General features: G+C 43.8%; 1 protein-coding gene across 5 annotated transcripts in view; it reads left to right on the top strand.

Annotated features, from left to right (window-relative positions):
• Nucleotides 1-23,808, top strand: part of PLCH2 (phospholipase C eta 2) — a 336,561-nt gene that overhangs the window by 236,845 nt on the left and 75,908 nt on the right. For all 5 annotated transcript variants that reach the window (XM_027855536.1, XM_027855535.1, XM_027855539.1 and 2 more), the window contains one exon: nucleotides 19,060-19,230. In XM_027855536.1, coding sequence (XP_027711337.1) covers nucleotides 19,060-19,230 — 171 coding nt within the window. The remainder of the gene's footprint in view (nucleotides 1-19,059; nucleotides 19,231-23,808) is intronic.

Genomic DNA, 23,808 nt, shown 5'->3' on the forward strand with positions numbered 1-23,808 from the left:
CACACACACACACACACACACACACACACACACACACACACACACACACACACACACACACACATTCCAGTAGCAACCAAATTCATTATCTCACCCCGCACTCTTTCTCCTTCCTCTCTGGGCCTCACTTAGTAATGCATCCCCATTGTTAGAAGTTATGGAAATTCCTCCTTCAGCAGTGGCCACAGCCTTTATTGTCTGTCATTATAGTCTCCATCTCAGACTATCATAAGACATTTGGGCTGGGGGAAGGAGGAGTATCTTGGGAGGTTTCATTCTGGAGGGTGAGGCAGAGATGGTGTTGAGAACCTTGCTCTCAAAATGAAAATCTCTCTCCCTCCCTACCTCCCCACCTCGATATCTTGCCATGATATTTTTTTCCAAACCTGGGAAGAAGCTTCCTTGAACCCGAAAATCATTGCATTGGGGCTGCTTCTGCTTACCGTCTGTCTTCTTGACAGCTGTCTCTGGGAGGCCACCTGGGGTCTGTCTCTTCTGAAATAGGCTTGTCTTGGTTAGAAAGAGTAGGCTGTGCTCAGCTGGAGTGAGGAGAGCAGTCTGGGCTCCAAGAGCGGGGTGTGTGTGTGTGTGTGTGTGTGTGTGTGTGAGAGAGAGAGAGAGAGAGAGAGAGACAAACAGAGAGAGACAGACAGACAGAGACAGAGATAGAGACAGAGACAGAGACAGACAAAGAGATGAGGGAAGGAGAGAAGAGAGAAAGAAGACAGAGAAAGGAGAGAAGGAGTGGAGAATAAGAGAAATGCACACCTCACCCCCAACACACACACACACACACACACACACACACACACACACACGACACCTGACAAAATCGAGCTTGCTTTGGCCAGTTTCAGGGCCTGCCCACTGGCAGTACCTGTTACAGTGTACAGCTATTCTTGTCTGCTGTCCATGACGTTATCCAAGTGGAGAGACTGAGGTCTGCGGCTGGCAGGATCCCCTATAGCTTTCAGTTCTCCAACTCCCTACTTCTGGTATCCTCATTCCTTCAGATTCAGTGACAGCCTTCCTGCAAACAGGCTTGAGGGGAGCCTCTGGACCAACCCCAGTGGACATCCCCAAGCATTAGGGCAGGTTGATTGACTGAGTGAGCACATTCCACTAAATTCAACAATGTTTTTAAACACAGATTATACACCTGGTACTGTGCTGGTCTGTGGAGATATAAAGACAAAAGTCAGTGTCCCTGCCCTTAAGATGTTTACATTCTCTCTTTTTTATTTTAATTTTTTTAAAATTCTAAACTTAAATATTGCATTTCCATATGTACCATAGGACAGAGACAAGAGTCCATGATACTACCATGATACTCTATTCTCTGCCCTCAGGGCACTTACATTCTCTTTCCCTTTTTTTCCCTGTAAATAGTTTTTTTAATTTTTTCCAATTACATGTAAAGATAGTTTTCAACATTCATTTTTATAAGATTTTGAGTTCCAAATTTTTCTGCTTCCCTCCCTTCCCTCCCCCCTTCCCAAGACGGCAAGCAATCTGATATAGGTTATACATGTGCAATCATGGAAACATTTCCACATTAGTCATGTTGTGAAGGAAGAAACAGAACAAAAGGAAAAAGTCACAAAAAAGGTGAAAATAATATGCTTCGATCTACGTTCAGACTCCCAAGTTCTTTTTCTGGATGTGGATAGCATTTTCTGTCATGAGTCTCTTGGAATTGTCTTGAATCAGTCACATTGCTGAGAAGAGCTAAGTCAATCATAGCTGATCATTGCACAGTGTTACAGTTACTGTGTACAATGTTCTCCTGGTTCTGCTCACTTGACTCAGCCTCAGTTCTTGTAAGTCTTTCCAGGTTTTTCTGAAATCTGCCTGCTCATCATTTCTTATAGCGCAATGGTGTTCCATTACATTCATGTACAACAACTTGTTCAGCCACTCCCCATTTGATGGGCATTCCTTCAATTTCCAATTCTTTGCCACCACAAGAAGAGCTGCTATAAATAGTTTTGTACATGTGGGTCTTTTTCCCATTTTTATGATCTCTTTGGGATATAGCCCTAGAAGTGGTATTGCTGGATCAAAAGGCAGTTTTATAGCCCTTTGGGCATAGTTCCAAATTGCTCTCCAGAATGGTTGGATTGGTTTACAACTCCACCAACAATGCATTAGTGTCCCAGTTTTCCCACATCTTCTCCAACATTTATCATTTTCCTTTTCTGTCATATTAGCCAGTCTGATAGGTGTGAGGTGGTACCTCAGAATTGTTTTAATTTGCATTTCTCTAATCAATAGTGATTCAGAGCATTTTTTCATATGACTATGAATAGCTTTAATTTCTTTATCTGAGAACTGCCTGTTCATATACTTTGACCATTTATCAGTTGGGGAATGACATGTTTTCTTATAAATTTGAGAAATGAGACCTTTGTCAGAAATACTGGCTGTAAAAATTGTTTCCCAGCTTTCTGCTTTCCTTCTCATCTTGGTTGTGTTGTTTTTGTTTGCACAAAACCTTTTTAGTTTAATGTAATCAAATTATCCACTTAGCATTTCGGAATGTTCTCTATCTCTTGTTTGGTCCTAAATTCTTCCCTTATCCCTAGATCTGCCAGTTAAACTATTCTGTGCTCTCCTAATTTGCTTATGGTATCATCCTTTATGTCTAAATCATGTATCCATTTTGGCCTTATCTTGGCATATGGTGTGAGATGTTGGTTTATGCCCAGTTTCTACCATACTATTTTCCAGTTTTCCCAACAGTTTTTGTCAAATAGTGAGTTCTTATCCCCGAAGTTAGAGTCTTTGAGTTTACCAAACAGTAGATTACTGTAGTCATTTACTACTGTGTCTTGTGTACCTAATCTATTGCACTGATCCACCACTCTATTTTTTTAGCCAAAACTATTTGTTACTGACTAAGAAAGAAAATGGTTGGTCTCTCTCTCTCTCTTTTTTGTCAATTTTAATTTTTTTTAATTTCTGAACATAAACATTACAATTCCTCATACATCATAACACAGAGACAAGAGAATCATCCATGATACCAAGGTCTCTGTTCTGTACAGATAGCTTTTCTTTTTTCAAGATTAATAAGGTTCACCTGTAGCTTTTAAAAATGAAGATATTCACATTCTCCTGGGGAGAGACAGCATGTACCATAGCTAAGTAAATAAAAAAAATAGTCCAAAAATATGGAGTGATGGAGTGGGGTAGTAACAGCAAGATGAATTAAGAAAGGCTTCATGTAGGTGGAGATGCTCAAGCTAAGCCTTGAAAGAAGCTAGAAAGTCTTAAGAGGCCAAGGTGAGCATAGAGGTCTTCTCAGATTGGTGTGGGGTGGGGTGGGGGATGGAATGATCATCTGTGCAAAGGCAGGAGGTGGAACGTTCTATGTGGGGAACATGGAACTGACCATTTTGGCTGGAGCGTAGAGGGTGTGAAGGGGAGTGTCATGTGTACAACCTGGAGACAGGGGCTAGAGGTAGACCAGAAAAGGCTTCAAATGTCAAACACAGGCATTTGCATTTTGTGCTAGAGGCTATATATTGCAGTCAAGTCAACAAACACTTATTAAGTACTTACTATATGCCAGACACTGCTAAACACTGGAGATACAGCAAAGAAGGGTAAAGACAACCCCTGCCCTCAAGGATCTCACAGTCTTTTTTTAAAATTTATTTATTTTTAGCTTTCAATATTCACTTCCATAAGATTTTGAGTTTTAAATTTTCTTCCCCTCCTATTTCTTCTCCACCCCCCGATGGCATATGATCCGATGTAGGCTCTACATGTTCATTCATGTTAAGTATATTTCCCATTAGTCATAATGTAAAGAACAATTAGATCTAATAGGAGGAATCACAAGAATGAAGCAATAAAACAAAACAACAAAGGAAAAGGAGAACAAATGGTATGCTTCCATCTGCATTTAGGCTCCATATTTCTTTCTCTGGCTGTGGATAGCAATTTCCATCATGAATCTTTTGGACTCATCTTAGATTCTTGTGTTGCTGTGAAGAGCCAAGTCTATCAAAGTCAGTCTTCCCATAATGTGGCTGTTACTGTGTACAGTGTTCTGGTTCTGCTCATTTCACTATGTGTCAGTTCATGTAACTCCAAGTTTTTTAAAATTCTGTCTGCTCATCATTTATTATAGCACCATAGTATTCCACTATATTCAAGGAGCTCACAGTCTAAAGAGGGAGATGTGTGCTGGGTAAACAGGAGGTCATCTCAATGGGAAAACACTAGTATTGAGGAGGGCCAGGAAAGGCTATTTGCAGAAGGTGGGATTTGAACTGAGATTGAAAGGAAGGGAGGATAATGATTATGATGATGATGGTGATGATGGTGATGATAATGGTGATGATGGTGATGATGGTGATGATGATGGTAATGATGGTGATGATGATGGTGATGATGGTGATGATGATGGTGGTGATGATGATGATGATGATGGTGATGATGGTGGGGGTGGTGGGGGTGGTGGTGGTGGTGGTGGTGGTGATGATGATGATGATGATTGCAGGCAGGGGGCACAGTCAGTACTCCACACCCTGCTCTCCAACAACACTGGCCTCCTGGCTATTCCTCACACAGGACACTTCATTTCTAGGCTGAAAGTTTCCTGACTGTCCCCCTTGCCCTTGGAATGCTCTTCCTTCTGATCTCCACCTCCTGCCTTCAAGTCTCAGCTAAAATTTTATTTTGACAAGACATCTTTCCTGGTCTTCCTTTAACACAAGTGCCTTCCCTCTGAGATTTTCCAGTCTCTCCAGGTTATAGCTTGCTTGTTCATAGCTGTTTGCATGTTATCTCCCTCTAGACTGTGAGCTCCCTGAGAGCAGGGACTATATTTTTGCACCTTTTTGTATCCCTAGTACTTAGCACAGTGTCAGACTATACAGTAGGTGCTTAATAAATGTTTGTTGACTGACTGATATAAGGGGAATAATGCTTTGCATGCAAGATAGTGCATGTTCTTAGGAATATCAATTTGGCAGTTGGGTGGATTGAAAAAAAATGGTAGGCATCCCTAAAAACTTTGACCTGGATCAGCTCTAGAAAAGTCCTGGGGCCATGATGAGGACATTTTGAGTGGGTAAAAGTACTCATGAAGCATCTGTTAAATATGTTAATGAAGACAATCTCATTCTAGACTGATTCTTTTTTAAAAATTGCATTTTAATGGTATCTTGTTTTTAATCACCTACATTTCCCAGTATATCCTTTCCCCACCCCAATCATCTCTTATCACCCAGAATAAAAGGAGAAAAGGGAAAAAAATGTTCAGCAAAACTGTAAAACATTTTTTGAAGTCTACCATTATATGTAGTTTTTTGAACCATTGGCATAAAATCCAAATGGAAACAATCCCTGGGGGCTGGCAGTATATTGACTTAAAAACCCACGAATGACATTATCTGTGTTGTATTGTATTTTTATTTATTTTGTTCAACATTTCCCAGTTTGAGTCAGCTTCAGATGGCACTGGAGAGTTTTGCCTGCTGATTGGGCCTGTGAGTTTGACACTTTGGTCTAAACCCCTAGGCCCCCGTGTCTGCAAAGAAATGGGAAGGTGTCTTCTCATACCTCCTCATTGGTGCCCAGTTGGGTCATTATAATTTTTCAGTATTGAGTTTTTATTGTTTTGCTGGTGTCATCTTTTCTGTTGACATTGTCACAGCCATGTCATATATTATTTTCCTGGTTTTGCTTGCTTTGCTCTTCTGTTAGCTCAGATAAATCCTTCTATGCCTGTCCTAATTCTTCACACTCATCATTTCTTGCAGGACAATAAGATTCCATTACATTCATGTAACCCCAACTCGTTTGGCATTCCTTGGTTGATGGGTGTCTACTTTGTCTCCATAGCCACCACAAAGAATTCTGCTATAAATATTTTGGTGTCTATGAGACCTTTGTTTTTGCCTAGACCCACTTCTGAAAGCAGAGCAGGGGAAAAAAAGCAAAAGACCATCATTAAATCATTTAAGAGAGAGTGAGAGCTCTGGGGGCAGAAAGGTCCCTGCAGTAAACTCTTGGCAGGCAAAACCACTGCAAATTGGGAGCTCGGTAATGCAGTAAATCATCTCTTTTTTAATGATTACAGGGACATGCGCAGCCTTCCTTGGGGGTGCAAGCAGCCCTTGCTTGCTTCCTAAATGGAGTAAGGACTGATGATGGGCCTTGAATCACTCATGTAGCAAAGCCCTGAGCTGGGTTTAACAGAGTTTCTAATAAGTGCACACTTTGCTTTGCCAGTGATTTTTTTCCCTCCCTGCCCCCTCCTCTTTGCCACATGGGAGAATGACTGCCCATGGAAATTGCTTGGAGATAACGCTGATCTGTCACAGACACAGAATCTCTGAGCTAGAAGGGACCTCAGACCATCTACTCTAGGCCAGACCGGATCCAAAACCCACCCCCTACAACATCCTCAATGAGTGGCCATTCAGTCTATGCTTGAAGACCTCCAATCAGGGGGAATCAATGCCTCTTAAGGAAGCCCATATCACTCTGGGATAGCTGTCATTGCCAGGAAGTCCTCCTGCCAACTTCCACTAGCTTCTTTTGCTACCCACTCCCTCGTTCTGCCCTCCAGGACAAAACAAAGCTAGTCCAATCTGTATTCTACATGACCCAACAGTTCTTCAACACTTGAACCAAGCTGTCATGCCTCTCCCACTTGCCCTGTGTTCTCTGCTCTGAGCCAAGCATACTCACATGCCTGGTTCTTTGAACTGATTGATGTATCAAAGGATTTCTGACTTGGAAGTGACTTTCAAATAATCTGGTTCATTTGAGTCTCAAATCAATCCATCATCACGCATTTATTAAGTATTACCACTGTGATAAGCACCCAAATATAAACATCTTGAGGGCATGGGCTGTTTCATCTTTGTCTTTGTATCATCAGGACCTGGGTAGAGCGCAGGGCCTGGAGTCAGGAAGACCTGAGTTCATATCTGGTCTCAGACACTTACTAGCTATGTGAACCTGCCCAAGTCATTTCCCCTCTCTTTACCTCAGTGTCCACCTCTGTAAAATGGGGATAATAATAGCACTTCCCTCCCAGGGTTGTTGTAAGGATCAAATGAGATAATAATAGTAAAGCACTTAGCATAGTGACTGGCGCATAGTAGGTGCTATATAAATATTAATAATCATCATTATTATTATAGTAAGGAGTCATTAAATAGATGTGCATTGGTTGCTTGTCAGAATTTAATCATATCACCTTACTTTTTTCACAAATGAAAATCCAGTGAGAATAAATCACCTACCCAAAGTAATATATGCAATATGAATTGAAAGTCCTTCACTAGGCTGGTTGCCTTCCTTTGGATGGTAGCCAGGTTAACAATGACCTTACTAAAATGTGGTGCTCAGGGCCTTCCAGGCTTGGGGACAACCCACACAAAAACAAAGAGTAGAGAGATAATGTCATAGATAATGGATAGGAAGTAGGTCATAAGCATACTACCTGGCATGTAGTAGGCATTTACTAAGTGTGTTGATTACATCCTATTTGAGAAGAACCTGAAAGATAAAATAATCCAAACTCCTTTTTTGTACTTGGGGAAACTGAGGTCTAAATTGTAAGAACACAATCTTCCTAAATTGTAAGAACCTCATCTTCTAGATAGGGTCTGACCAGGTCAGAGGAGAGTAAGATTAACACCTCCTTATTTCCTGGAGTCGGAAGAGTAGAGCCTAATTTCAGGAGGCAGAGGCAGGAATGTGGTTTGCTAGGTATTGAGCCCCTAGAAGCAGATGGAATAGCCAGGCTGCCACCAGAGACTTGAAAGAGGAGAAAACAAAATGATGACTGGTCCGCCCAAAGGGTACAGATGCAGCTGTAGGATCTGCAACTCTGAATGAAATGCAGAAAACTCTGCCTTTGCAGCCCCAGCCAACATTTTAATGCATCTCCCCTGCAAGTAGAGGGGAGGAATTAATCTGCCTATCTGCAAATGGGCAGGGCTGTCAGCAATGTGCCAGTGAAGGCGAGAGTTCAGCCAGGATGGCAACCATCTCTGAAGAAGGCTTGGCTTTGCTCCTTGCCTGGGGGATGGAGCAGAGAAAGCAGCCAGCCGCAATGCCCTAGGAAGATGAGCTCCCAAGCAAAGCTCCTATGAATTGCTCATATAATTAATACTAATTTTGTTGTAGAAAAATCTTGATGTTATTTAGACCATCCTGAATTGCCTAATCAAGATAGAACTCTGTGTATTAGCTAAAGAGTAAATGGAATATAGTTTTATTAAAATTAATATATTGTGGAAAGACTTGTTATGTCCTGAAAAGGACCCAACACAATCAGTCACCCATGGGGCTTAATTTTCTAATTAATGCCCTCTTGCTGGCTCGATTGCAGGGTGGTTTATTACTGTAATGGGCTCTAATTCAACACTAGGAATTTTAAAGATGGGCCTGGGCTTTGATCTCCCGGCATGTCTCATTTTGAAAATGAGCTATTTACAACTACGTCAGAAGGGGCCTTTGGAGGTAGCATCTTCAAGAAGACCACCTGCTACACAACATTGTCATCCTCTTCATCCAGTCTTTTTGTTCAATTTTGTTTGATTTCGTGGTGCTAGGTTTGAAAACGGGCAAGAAGATCTCCCTGATTCAGGTTGAAAAGACAAAATTACATAAAGCAGATTACCACAACAACAATAGGCACATAGATAGCAGTTAAAGTGTGTGAGGGACTTTACTCATATTACCTCATCTGAGTCTCAGTGTCAACCTGACCAAGCATTTATGAAACACCTACTATGTACTAGGCACTAGGGACAAAAATTGAAATGATGAGTCACTGCCTTCAAGGAGCTTATAGCTATAGCCCTGTGAAGTAGTGCAGGTGTTATTATTCCCATTTTACAAATGAGGAAACTGAGGTTCAGAGAGTGTCATTAGAGCATTGATTGAGGACTAAAAGAGACTAACTGGTTGGGGGAAGCATTTATTAAGGGCTTACTATGTGCAAAGCACTGCTAAGTGTTGGGGATACAAATAGACAAGACAGTCCCTGCTCTCAAGGGACTGTCACATACCACGGGGGGGATGTTTCAGGGAAAAAGGATCTTGTAGTTTTTATGGTGCAGTGACAAACCCAATGATAATGCACCTGCTTTAGAGTCATTTCTATTGTTAAAACCATATTCATTACTGATGGTGAACCCATTTGATGATGCTAAGGATTTTGGTAGTGGGAACTTTCTTTTTTGGTCTTGAGTAGCTGTAAGACTTTAAAGGTTATCTGGTCAAATTCTAGCATTTTATATATGAGGAAAATGAGATAGAGAAATGAAGGTTCTTGCCCAAAGTCACACATTTAGCAAGTTAACATACCCTGGCTTCGGACTCTAATCCCATTGCTCCAAATACAGTGATTTTTCCATTGTATCACTTAGATTGAATGAGTTGTCCAAGGTCACACAGCTAAAAAGTGTCAGGGAGGATTTAAAACCAAGACTTTCTGATTCCAAGTTCAACATTCTTAACTACCACTATGCAACCTTGAAAGATGCAGGAAAAGGCACCAGAATCCAATCTGATCCAATAAACGTGTATTAAGCACCTACCATGTACCAGACACTGTACTAAGTGCTGGGGATATAATTAATAAATAAAAATGTTGTTCCTGCCCTCAAAGAGCTTACAATCCAATGGGAGGGGGAAAAAACACTTAAAAGGAAGCAAGAAATGGAGGGAAAGGAACATCTTTTGTGGAATTGAAACCACGCATAGCAGTCAATGCAAAGTTGACTGGGTTGAGAGTCCAGTTTCTGCCCTCTATGAAGGAAGGCATTGAAAGGAGTCTGGTACTCTGCTTTCCAGCCCTCCAAACTGAGGGCAGAAGAGATTGAGGAAGGTAGTGTCAGTCAGGTAAAGAAGCCTATTGAAGCCTAGGGGCAACCAAGTGGTGCAATGGATAGAGTGCTGGGTCTGGAATCAGAAAGACCCCAAATTCAAATCCAGCCTCAGAAACATACTAGCTGTGTGACCCTGGGCAAGACACAACCTCAAATTGCTTCGGTTTCCTCATCTGTAAAATGAAGATAATAATAGCGCCTACCTTCCAGAGTTGTCATGAGGTTCAAATGAGATACCATTTATAAAACACTTAGCCAGTACTTGTCACCTAGCAGACACTTAATAAATGTGTATTTCCTTCTTTCCTTCCTTTCATTTTTCCAACATTATCACATAACTGCCCTTCATTCTCTCTATATCCTAGCCATGCTAGACTCCATCCTGCCTTCATCTGCCTTTATTCAGATTGCCTAACTTTCTTGCAATGGAGTCCCTGCTTCTACCTCTTATCTACTACATAAATTCCCTTTCTTTAAGTCTCAACTCAGGTTCATTCATAAAGCCTTCTATGATTCCTCCAATTACAACGATCTCCATCTTCACCCACATTGGATTTTAAGCTTCTTGAAAGCAGCTTCAATGTTATACTATTTTGGGAGGATAACCCTAGAATGGATGTCTTGCACATTGGTGCTTAATAAGAATTGAATTGAATTATGTTCCACATGTAGTCCATTGTATATCCATCAGGCCATTATGAATTGTATTATGTGTTGCTTTTTCTTTGACTATTGGATAAGAACAAGGGCATTTTAGACTCAGTTTTGATGAAACCAATGGCTAGAAAGAAGAGTTATTGTCATTTCAGCTTTATTTGTTAAATCTTCCCATAGGGTAAGTGCTAGTAGTTGGAGGTGGTGAAACTGGACTCTTTGGGGAGGTCTTGGTTGCTGTCCATGGTTCAGAGGACTATCCATGGTGCTGATTGCTAGCTTTAGATCCAGCATGTGGGCTTTTCCTCACTGACAGCTTCAGATTTCAGCCACACACGCATGTGACAAACGCATGTGGAAGTGATGGGATTGATTTATTACACACAGATGTGAGGATGGAGCTGTAATGAAAGATCACCACATGCACAGGAAATTGTCGATGGGAAAAAGCACCTCACAGACTTCTTTGTGGTGTCTGCTTACACAGCAAACAATCTCCACTCTGAGCTTGTTCCTGTTCTGGCTCAGTCACTCAGAATTAAAGGCCTGAATAGATGGCTTTATCCATAATGGGCCACTGGATGGATCCTTGGTTAAGACCTGGAGCTTGTTAATTCTGAAAGCCTTGATGGTAGGAATTCCTCATGTCTAGGATTCCTCTCAGGCCAGGTTGTGTCTTTGTTTAACGGCTGAGAAACTGCTAAGTGCATAATTTTACAGGATGAAGCTTCCCTTTGTGGTGCTCCCTCTTCTGTCTTTGGGCTCCTCCTGCACAAGGAACACTTTTCCCTAATCTTTCTGCAGATGCCCTTTGCTCAGATTTTTCATTAAACAGAGACCACCATCATTTTGCCTTGATATGATCAGAACCATACACCAGAAATTAGAATGTCAGTCAGGTACTCTTTTAATAGACCTTGGTATCATCCCTCTGAATGTGACCATTTAAGTCATGGTAGTTAAAATTGCTGGGACAGGGGGGAGAAAGAGAAAAACAGGAAGGGGAACCAAGGGTAGAACTTTGAGAAATGTTTACAGTCAGAGGAGAAGTGGGGAGAGTAAATAGGAATGATTGAAAATAAGAGAATCAGAGAGAAAGCACAGTGTCATGGAGGCCAAAGGAAGAGAAATGTTAAAGAAAGAAAAGGTTGTCAGCAGGGTCAAAGACTGACTTGAGTTCAGGTAGGATGAATGGTGAGGATGGGATTTGTGGTTTCAATGGGAGCTGAATTAGCTGTGGTTCTGTGACTCAGTGTTGAATTATCATATTGTGGTGACCTGCATGGCAGAGAGTCTAGTGGAATCAATGACTTAGCAGGGATGTGTTGATCACAGGCTATGCCGTAGAGCATAGATTGTACAGAGCATATTTTTAGAGCTTGGATGGACCTCAGGGGTCATCTACTTTAAACCTCCCTCATTTTACAGATGAAGAAATTGAGACTCTAAGAAGTTAAGTGACTTGCAAGGTCCCACAGATTATTACAGTGAGAACTGGGATGTGAACCCAAATCCTTTGACTCCAAAATCCAGTGCTCTTTCCCTCATTGTTCCTTTTTTAAACGTTGTTGAAATTTTGCTTTTACATACCTTCAATTTCCAAATAGATCTCTCCCTTTTTCAGAGAGCTATCTATCCTTTATTTCTTATTCAGTCATTTTCAGTCATGTCCTACTCTTCATGACCCCATTCAGGGTTTTCTTGGCAGAGACACTGGATTGCCTTGCCATTTCCTTCTCTAGCTCATTTTACAGATGAGGAAACTGGCAAACAGGGTGAAGTGACTTGCCCAGGGTCACACAGCTAGTGTCTGAGGCTAGATTTGAACTCAGGTCCTCCTCACTCCAGGCCCAGCACCCTATCCACTGCACCCAACTGCCTCTGTGATAAATAATGGAATTAGGGTGGAAACCTCCCCATCATTCCAAGGAAGAAACTGAGGACAAGAGAGGAAATGTGTGACCTTGAACTAATCACTCTTATCTTTTCTTATAACAAAGAATTTTTTAAAAGAATGAGAAAAAACAGTTCAGCAAAGCTAACACTCTGACCAAGTCTGACATATATTATGTGCCACATATTATTGTGTGGCATGTATGTTATTATATGTGACATGTAATAACACATGTCAAACCAAGTGTTTCATACCAAGTTTGACATAAAGTGTCTTACTCACCTGACATATAATAACATTTCATACTAACTCTGACATAATGTTGTGTCTTACACGGCCAGAGATATAATGATATGTCATGCCAAGACTGACATATAATAACATATTTTGGCACTCATTTTAATGTACGACATGTTGCCCTTAATGGTAGGTATTGTGGGTGATACAAAATATAACTCTAAGTCCCTTCCCTCAAGGTGCTCACAATGTAACTGGGGGTGGGGGTTGGGAAGGAAGTTAATGTGTATAACAATGAAGTGTCAAAGTTCATGGCTATGATCAGTTTGAGAAATCTGGACTTGGTATGGTAAGGTGCCATGCCAGGTTCTTGAGTGGAGAAGTGGTGTCTTGAAAAATCAAAGATGCTCTAAGAAGATTGGCCTAATAATGAGATTCAGCATAGACTAGATGCGTCAAGTCCAGAAGACCGTTGCCATAATTCATATAAAGTGAGATAATGGCCTGGGCTTGCTTGAGAGGTGACCATGACCATGAAGAATGATGGCAGAGAGTGGGTGTGATGAATAAGTCTAAATGAGAGCAGCCAAAGAATGAAGGAGCTCTCTCTTCACCCTCCTTCAGAGTGGCCCCAAGAACAGAGGATACTGATGAGGTGTGACTAATAAGGCGGACGTGATATTGCAGGATGATGCGGTTCCTGTGAGCCTCATGAGAAACATTGCCTGCAAATGCCCCCCACCCTACAATGAAAAAGAATAATAATAATAGTAGCTAACACTTATATAGCACCTACTATGTGCCAGGCACTGTGCTAAGGGCTTTACAATTATTATTTCATCCAATCCTCATAATAACCCTGGAAAGTAGGTACTATTACTATCCTCATTTTACAGATGAGGAAACTGAGGCAAAAAGAGATTAAGTGACTTGTCCAAGGTTACACAGCTAGGAAGTGTCAGGACTTAAGTCATCCTTGATTTCAGGCCCAGCACTCTATCCACTGAGCCACCCATCTGCTCCTAAGAAGAGGAATTTCAGCAGAAAGTAGATAGCTAGACCTCGGTGCCTTCCCACTGATGGAAAATGTTAAGAGGCCCACAGTGGGAAGAGTATCAGCTTTGGAGCCAGAGGACCCCTGGGTTTAAATCCCACATACTGAGATTCAAGGCAATATTTCTCTTTCCCCTCCAATTTATTCTTTCTCCCATCTCCTCTGTGAGGGTTGCTTACACCGTTTGAGCTCACTTAATCCCCCCAAAGCTTCACAATTGTGTTTGTCTGACCTGGCATGTTCGACTTGCAAAGGACACCTGATCAGGATGGACTTTTCCCTTGATGTCTGTCTCCTGTTGAATTTCTGTGAGTGTGCCGAGTAGCAGGGGTGAGAGAGCCCCAGCCTGTGCTGAGACACATGTGTAGCTAATTGGATCTTGCTGCTCTGTGCTTGTGCAGCCTCGACTATGGGTAGGTTCATGGCATTCCCTGGTGAGTTCATTTTCCCCCATGCCCTTTGTGCCCTGCTCACTCAGGTTGCCTTGTAAACAGATCTGAGCAGTCCAGTCATGCAGAAGTTAGGCTAGGGGCAGCTAGGTGGTGCAGTGGATAGAGCAGCAGCCCTGGAGTCAGAAGGACCTGAGTTTAAAATCCAGCCTTGGACACATAACACTTACTAGCTATGTGACCCTGGGCAAGTCACTTAACCCCATTGCCTAGCAAAACAAAACAAAGCAAAAACAAAAACAAAAACAAAAACAAAGACAAAAACAAAAACAAAAACAAAAAAAAAGAAATTAGACTGAATCCTAAACACTGAATAGATGTGAAAAATTCAGGTCTCTACTTTCTTATCCTAGGATCCTGAATTTAGGGCTGAAAGGGACCTGAAAGACCATCTTTCTATGAAAGCTCCTCATTTAACAGAAGATAAAACTCAGGCCCAAATGACTTGTCCAAAGTCACACAGACAGTAAGTAGGATTTAAATCCAGGGGCCCTCTGACCTTAGGGACAGCTAAGTGGTGCTGGGTATGGAGCAGCCTCCATCCAGCCTCCATCCAGCCTCAGACGCTTACTAGCTGGGTGACCCTGGGTGAGTCACTTAACCCCATTTGCCTCAGTTTCCTCATCTGTAAAATGAGCTGGAGAAGGAAATGGCAAACCACTCCAGTGTCTTTGCCAAGAAAACCCCAAATGGGGTCATGAAGAATTGGATGTGACTGAAAAACAACTGAACAACAGCAGCGTCTGACTCCAAAGCTGGCTTTCTTCCCCTGGGCCTCCTATACCTTTTATCAGTGGAGAGCAGTGGCTACCATCTAGGGCCAGGCATCTACTTCCTGCTGAAATCCCTCTTCATGGTTGGGTTGGGGGACATTGGCAGACAGTGTTCCCCATGAAACTCACAGGAAGCTCATCGTCCTGCAAGATCATCCGCTTGGTGATCGGTACCCTCTGCTCCTGGGACACCTCTGAAGATGTGTGGGCTGGAGGGCTCCTCCATCCTTTGGTTACTCTCCTTTATACTTGTTCATCGTGCCCTGCTATCTGCCAGCTACTGCTCCCTACTCCCCATTTTCATCTTCCTTTTGTGTATTGCCTTCCCCCATTAGACTGTAAGCTCCTTGAGGGCAGGGACCATCTTTCTTTTTCTTATTTCTATCCCCAGCACTTAGCACAGTGCCTGGAATATAGGAGGTGTTTGATAAATGTTTATTGACTGACTGACTGATAAGGATTGAAAAGAAGGGAATCACAGGACTATAGATTTGGGGCTGGAAGGGACCTGCATGGATCCTAGTCCAATTCCCCTCACCCTCAATTTTTAAATGAGGAAACTGAGGCCCAGAGAAAGAAAGTGATTTTTCTCAAGGATACAGATTGGGGACTAGAACCCAGGTTCCTCGGCTTCTGGTCCACTCTTCCTACTAGTGCGAAGTTGTATTTTCCTTTCAGACACTGTCATCTTGAGGGCTTCAGCTGCAGGGTGAGCAGGGGATGGGGTGGATTGTATAGCTTCCCTTCCCTGCTCTCTAACCATGGGTGCTTAAAGGGGACAGAAGCATTGAACGGGAGAGCTTGGAAGGACGGTTAGGGACCAGAAAACTCAACCCCCTCATTTACTAGAGTTGGAAACTGAGTCTCAGAGAGCCATGAATTACCCAAGGTCATATAGCTTTCAAATGGTAGGACTGGGTCTCAAACCTTTTAAAGCACTCTTGAAATGTGATTTCTTCTTATTTAGCTCCCAACAGTTTCTAACCCAAATACTAACTGTGTGATGCTGGTTAAGCCATTTAATCTCTACGGACTTCAGACAGCTCCCTTTGATTGACATGTTAGACTATCTGCTTTTCCCCTTCCTCTTTTTCCCTAGTATTTTCCTTAAAGTGTTGGTCTTGGTCTCAGAAAGACTAGGGATCAAAGGCAAGTCAACTTCCCAGAATTTCTGCTTCTTCATTGGTCAAATAAGGGTGGTAATGTCTGTAATACCCATCATATAGGAGTGTGATGTTCAAATGAGATCCTGAGATACCCTTTCAAATCTTAAAGTGCCATATGATATCTACTATTATTATAGAATGTAAGCTCCTTGAGGGCAGGGACAGATTTCATTCTAATTTTTATATCTTTTGTATCTATCATGTTTATTGCTGTTCAGTCATGTCTGATCCTTTGTGACCTTTTGGGGTTTTCTTGGCAAAGATACTGAAATGGTTTGCTACTTCCTTCTCTAACTCATTTTACAGATGAGGAAACTGAGGAAAACAGAGTTAAGTGACTTGCCCAGGGTCACACAGCTAGTAAATGTCTGAGGCTGGATTCGAACTCAGGTTTTCCTGACTCCGGGCCTGACATTCTATTCACTGAGCCGCCTAGCTGCCCCATAGTAGGCACTTAAGTGCCTACTGATTGATATCTAAATCTCCTAAGTTATGGGTTGCAATCTGTATTCAAGGAGGCAGCTCCCACACTTGGAGTTCTTTGTTTCCAACAAAATCTCAAATTCTTGGAGTATTTGTAGGGGTATCATTTAGACTCTCTCCCTAAGCCAGAGTGAAATTTAGCCCAGTCCCCTTTAAGGGCATTTCATCCAAATTCCCTGAACCCACAAAGAATTGGCCATATGGGAAGACTACTTAGTTGAGTCGCTTCCTTAGGGCCATAAATTTAGAGATGGAAAGGAATTTAGACATTACTTGGGGTCCAACCCTCCTCATTTTAAAGAGGATGCCACTGAGGACCAGAGTCACCCAGCTAGCAAGTAATCCAGTTGGAATTTGGACCTGGGTCTTCTGAATTCAGCCTCAGCTCTCATTCCAGTTAGCAGCACCAAGGAGGACAAGAAAGTGGATTTTTTTTTTTTTTGGACAACCAAAATGCACTTGGATATTCTTGGGAAATGGCCTTTCTGAACAAAGAGCTGGGCCAATGTGGTAAATCATGTCATTATGTACAGGAGACCATAATGAGATGTGAAGCTGATACTCCAGGACACTAGAAACACAACCAAGGTTTTCTGAGTTAGTGGCCACAATGACAGCAATTGGCCCTGGAATGGATGTTATTAAGTGGGCAGCTGCAGCTCTGCATTGGCCTGAATACTGATGGTGGAGGCTGCCAGTGGAAGCTGGTTGACCCAGGCAAAGTCACTGCATGTCTCCCTGCTTTGGGAATCCTGTCAAATCTCAATCTAGATGGATGGTAGCCGCTGTCCAGATAATTAGGCAGGCTGAGAATCGGGCTGCTCCTGATTTTATTGTGAAAATCGGTCTTGGAGGGGGGGTTCCAAGCCTCCTGGGTCTCCACTTGTTTATAACTGCTGACCAGCAACTTTTAATTAGCATTTTAACAAAATGAAATCTCGGAGATAGAGCTGGAGACTGGGTGTGATTTTTAGCATCCAGCGTGGTGGTCCGGCCAGGAAGTGTCTTGTTGCCTTGGGTCAGGGCAGGAATCTGTACTTCATCTTCTACTCAGGCCTGGGTCTGACATGGGTCTCAAAGTGCAGTTAACCTTTAGGCAGAGTCTTCTCAACTCCCGCATGTGTATTACCCATTTTCCAAGGTTCAACTCAAATGCACCCTTCTCACGGAAGCTTCCTCTCATTTCTTTCATTTTTTTCCAAACCCTGTTCTTCTCTTAGCTATTAGACCACTTCCAGAATGATCCACGGGGGCAGCTAGGTGGTGCAGTAGATAGTAACCGGCCCTGGAGTCAGGAGGACCTGAATTCAAATCCGGCCTCAGACATTTGACACTTACTAGCTGTGTGACCTTGGGCAAGTCACTTAAACCCATTGCCTAGTCAAAAAAAAAAAAAAAAAGAATGATCCAGGACGGGTCAAGGAAGCATACTATTTAGAACTTGATAGGTACATAGAGATCTTCACATCTAACCACCTAAGGTTTTAGGGTTTCAGGATGGTGGCTTCTATTCCCTACCCTGCTGCCTCTCCTCCCTGCCTCTATTCTGGGATGCTGAACCAGGTCATGAGTAAAAGTTTGAACCTTTTTTAAAAATGATATTTTATTTTTCACTAATTACATGTTTAAAAAAAAAAACCCTGAACCTCTAAGGACATTTCTCTTGCTTTTATTTTAGTTTTTAATTTTAATTAAAGTTTTATTGATCCCTTTTGTTTCTACACCATAATCACGTCTGTCTATACCCCACTTCCACCACCACCTGGTGAGCCTTCCCTTCTAGCAGAAGCAATTAAAGTTACCTGCATCTGACTGCATGTGTAACATTGTGCACCTGGAGTCCCCCACTCCTCTAAAGAAAGGAGGGAAGTTAAGCATGCATATTGTCAGAGTTCAGTGGGTCTTGCTCAGGGGTCTTTGGGGGCTCCCTGTGAGGTAGAGAATATTTGGGCAGAGGCTGGTTTAGCTCAGCTTGTGCCCCATCTACTCCAACCAGGCTGGTTTCCTTACCGTTCTCTCTCCCTCAGTATTCCTGGAGAAATTGGACCCGACATCTCCCTTATTTCCATAACTCTATTGCTGTCCCTCTTCTCCTAGCAATGTTCTCTGCCCCTCTTCCAGCTCCCCCATGTCTATTACCCATTTTCCAAGGTTCAACTCAAATGCACCCTTCTCATGGAAGCTTCCTCTCACTTCTTTCATGTTTTTCCAAACCTTTCTCTTCTCTTAGCTATTAGATCACTTCAAGAACAATCCCGGACAGGTCACAGGCGTATTATTTAGAACTTGATGGGTACATAGAGATCTTCACATCCAACCTCCTAAGGGTTAGGAGATGTTAAGTGACTTGTCTAAGGTCACACAGCAGAGCCAGAGGAGGGGGCAATGAGGGGAGGAAGAGGAGGAAGAGGAGGAAGAGGGGAAGGGGGAGGGAAAGCTGAGTTCCTGCAGGCCCATGCCTCTGGGGGCTCTTTATGTTCCAGGAGGCGGACACAGATGACAACCAGGGCACACTGGGCTTTGATGAGTTCTGCGCATTTTACAAGATGATGTCCACCCGCCGGGACCTCTACCTGCTCATGCTCACCTACAGCAACCACAAGGATCATTTGGACACAGAGGATTTGAAGCGCTTCCTGGAGGTGGAACAAAAGGTGACAGGGGCTTGGGGGGGGGGAAGGGGGAGCGGGGGAAGGGGCGGGGGGGGGGGGGGGGCCTGGGGAGGGGCGGGGGGGGGAGGGGGGGAGCCGGGGAAGGGGCGGGGGGAGCAGGGAACAGTCACTTCATATCCCTGGGCTGCTATTTCTTCAGCCCTAAAATGAGGGTGTTGGACTAGATGGTCTCTGAAGTCCCTTCTTGTTCAAGATCTATGACCCTAAGTCACCTAAGTCACCTCTTTGAGCCTCAGTTTCCTTAGCTGTAAAATGAGGGAGCTGAGATAAATGACTTCTGAGGTCTTTTCCTCTAGATCTCTGGTCCCATGGGGCACAGAGCAGCTCATCAGTCAGTAAGCATTTATTAGGCACTTACTGTATGCCGGGTACTGTATTAAGCTCCGAGGATTAAGAAAAGTCTCTATGCTCTGAGAACCACTCACTGTCCGAGGGAGACAATCGTATAAATAACCAGGCACTTACAAGGTCTCTACACGATGAATGGAAGGTAGCCTGAGGGAAGGCCGCAGCTGTGAAGAGAGCTGGGAAAAGGTTCTTGCAGAAGGTTCCCCAGCTAGAAAGTGTCAGAGACGGGCTCTTCCCCCCAGGTGTTCCTGACTCCTGGTCCAGCACACCAGTGCCTGTCCATGGCAGCGCCCAGAGCAGTTGATCAATAAATGCTTATTGAAAACAAACATTTATGGAGCTTGAATTGCCTTCTCAGCTCTCCGGAGGAGAAGGAGCTGGAAATCTTGTCCTCTCTCCTGGGGAGCTCACAGTTTAGTGAGACGGGCCGTGCAAGCACAGCGAGGCAGATTTTATAATGCAGCTCAGTGCCCAGCGAACAAGTCAATAGCATCCCACGACCCTGGGGGGGCGGGGAAGAACGTTGACAGCTGTTTGCGCCAGGCCTCCATGGGCACCTGGCTTTGATCAGCCCTTTGTGGAACCTTGAGAAGCCTCCTGGGCACGAAGCTCTAAGCCATAAGGCCTTGGCTGCCCCATTTTAACAGATAATGCCTACCAGGATCATCTCTGGCTGCAGGACCCAGGTGTCTCCAGGACACAGGCTCCCACTCACTCAGAGATAATTATGTCATGGATCATGGGTTGGACATTATACCCTGATGCCTCATTCTAGAAAACGCACTACCTGTCTTTAGCTTCTTTATGAGGCTGTCATGGGGTCCTGGCCCATCCTGGTGGTAAGAGCATGGTAGAAACCAGAATTTACCAAGCACTTACTAAATCACAGGCACTGTGCTTGCTGCTGAGGCTACAAAGACAAAAATCAAATGGTTCCTGCCCTCAAGGAGCTTCCATTCTAAAGAGATGAAATAACTCACAAACAGAGAAAGGCATACAAATCCAAATATTTGGAGTGGGAAGGCATTAATAACTGGGGTCAGGAAAACTGTCCTGTACAATGAGCCTTGAGGGCAACTGGGGGTTCTGAGAGGCAGGAGTGAGGAGAGCAGGCATTTTGGACCCGATGAGAGCCTGTTCCTAAAGGTGAGAGCCATAGGGTGTGGCAGGAAGGGCCAGTTTGGCCCGACCATGGTGTGGGTGATACAGTCATCACAGCAAGCCTGGAAGGAAACAGTGGAGCTGCGTTGGGAAGGGCTTTAAAGGCTACTTACTCTCTCTAGGCCTCAGTTTCCTTCTCTGTAAAACAAAGGGGAGGGGTGAATTAGACAGCCTCTGAACACCTTCCAGCTCTATATCCAGGGTCCTCAGAGCCAAGTAAAGGAGTTTGTGTTTTTGCCCTAGAAGCACTTTTGTCCTTGAAGAATCTTTGTGGGGCTGTGGTTAGCTAACTTAGGAGGGGAAATGATTCAAGTAATTAGTTCTTGGGGCAGTGAACTAAGTCCTTGGAGCAGGGGTTTTCAGAGAGAGAGAGAGACAGCGAGTGCACACTGGTCTGAGTGTGTGCCCATGGACCTCTTGGGCAGTTTGGTGAATCCTCTAGACCCCTTCTCGGAATCGTGTTTCTAAATGCATAAAATAAAATACACAGGATTACAAAGGAAAACAGTTATGTTGAAAGAAAGCAAACAAGAAAGGAGGGAGAGAGGAAGGAAGAAGGAAGATAAAGGGAAAGGAAGGAAAGAGGGAAGGAGGGAGGGGGAAGGAAGGAAAGAGGGAGAGAGAAAGGAAGGAAAAAAGAAGGGAAGGTGGGGGAAAGAAGGAAGGAAGAAAGAGGAAGGATTTGCTAAAAGTCTTTTATGTTCAAGGCACTGTACTAAGTGCTTTACAAATATCTCATTTGATCCTCACAACAACCCTATTATAACTATCCCAATTTTACAGCTGAGGAAACTGAGAAAGATAGAGGTGAAATGACTCATCTAGGGTCATAAAGCTAATCAGTGTCTGAGGTAGGATTTGAACTCAGGTCTTCCTGATTTCACTGTGCCACCTAGTTGCTTCTGTTGTTATCAAACACTATTTTAAAAAAGTTCTCAGACTCCAGATTAAGAATCTCTGTCTTAGAACTTTTTACCACAGACAGTCTGTTTTTCTGGGTCCTATCAGATTGGTGGCAGGGGGGCATCCTCTGGGCTTTCTTCACCCACTGGCATTAGGCTCCAGCCCTGCTCTGGCTCCTTTACTTTGAGGAGGAGGTGGTCAGAGGGGTTTCTTGGTGAGGGTCCCTGTACCAGAGCATGATTAACTGGAGGGAGAGTTATATATGCCAAGTTTTAGCTAATTAGAAAGGCACAGGGCAAAGGCAGGGACAGGTATTTCTTTGAGGTCTTTCTGTGCCTGATCTCCAGGCTGAGAGAAGATCCACTCTCTGTCTGGTATCCCCACCATAGCTCTTATTGCATCTCCACGCTTTTGTGAGGAGGAGGGGGAGAAGGAAGAAAGAGGAAGGCTTTACTAGAGTCTTTTATGTGCTAGGCTACAGTGCTCAGGAGGGCAGAATGGCTGGATTTTCCAGGGTTTTCTCTGCATTGAAAATTACCATAAGAGGCCAATAATGATGATAGCCCAATAACCCAGCTGCCTTACACTGGAATCACACTCCCTATTTTCTTGTCCATTAAAGTAATTTCATCCTCCCAGAATCCTTGGGAGGCAGGCAGGTTACAGAGGAGAGAGCAGCATGGGGAAGGCGAGAAAGCACTTAGTCAATCACCTTGGTTTCAGGGGACCAAGGTTGTGGTCCTGACTTGAAGTCACAGGGTCTTAGAGTTGGAGGGGACTTCAGTGGCTATCTAGGTCACCCCATGGCAAAAGACAATTCCATGCCCTTGAGGGGCAATGGGGGAGACAACATGCAAACAAATTTATACAAACAAGCCATATATAGGAAATAATGAACCATGGGAAAGCACTGGAATTAAGAGGGGTTGAAAACCCCCAGATTTTTTCAGATAAATTGCTGTCTAACCATGCCTTCCTCACCTTGTCCTTGGGAAGATCAGGTCTTGAACCCCTGTGTACATTAATCCCAACTACACATTCTTTAAGATTCTAAGTCATCAAGATCTTTCTGGATCTTAGCTCTGATGTCCAGGGCGTTAACTCTCCCTACTGACTTCGAAGCTTTCACCCTCTGGGCAATTGGACAAGTCACTTTATTCTCCTGAGTTCAGGTTTCCTACCTATAAAACAAGGAGGTTGGACTAGCTCTATCATAGTCTGTGTTCATGGGGAATCAGAGGGAAGCAATTTGTCCAAGGTCGTTGAGCAAGAGAACACCAGACTTTGAAATAGAACCCAAGTCTGCCAAAGATAACATGTTTGTTGAATGCCAGTTAGGGGCTCCTATCCCAGGTGCTCAGGTGTTAACCTCCATTCACGGAATTCTGATCCTGTTGGATGGCATGTGTTGGGGTGGGGGGACCCCCAGTGCACTGGGCTCTAGCTCCAGAATTTGCAAGTTCGCTAATCCAACATGGCGTCTCCCTGGGGCTCCCTTCATGTTATTTCTGATTATTTATGGACTGTCAGGAAACAAGCAGGGCACACGTCTCCCAGCGCACTGGGGGAGTTGCTGCCTGGGTGTGCTGCAGATTGATGACCGATTTGAGCAGCTGTGTCCGAGGAGGGGCCATCTGTCTTGTCTCCTGACCCTCGTACTTGTTGTGCTCTAGAGAAGACCCAGACCCATCGTTCCACTCCTCCTGGGGCTTGTACTACCCGAGTGAAACAGACTTTCCTCACTGCAGATGGGCTCTCTTCCATTAAATCTTAACAGGCACCAACCCCAGAGGGAAGCACAAATGTGCCGATTAAGTCGTTATCCCAAATCTCCCTGGCTTTCCTACTGCTGCCTGGTTCTTAGCTTCATTTTTATTTCATGAATCGCTTTTCAAAAAGAGTCCCTGGCAAACATCGCTGGAATTCTTTGTGCTTTTTGGTGTCCCTCCCAGAGGTAGAGTAATTTAAGGAGCTCCACTGAGTCAGGTAGCAGCTAGAAAACCTCCCTTTTTGCACCTTCCTTGGCCAATATCTCTGAGTAAAAGAGCCTGAGTCTGGAATCCTGGTGCTCCTGAAGTCCCTTGATGCCACTGGGAGGCAGGTCTAGCTCTTGCCTGGTCCTCATGCAGTCCTGACCCGATGCTACAT

The sequence above is a fragment of the Vombatus ursinus genome, unplaced genomic scaffold, assembly GCF_900497805.2.
Source record: "Vombatus ursinus unplaced genomic scaffold, bare-nosed wombat genome assembly UNPS02010822.1, whole genome shotgun sequence".
Taxonomy (NCBI): Eukaryota; Metazoa; Chordata; class Mammalia; order Diprotodontia; family Vombatidae; genus Vombatus; species Vombatus ursinus.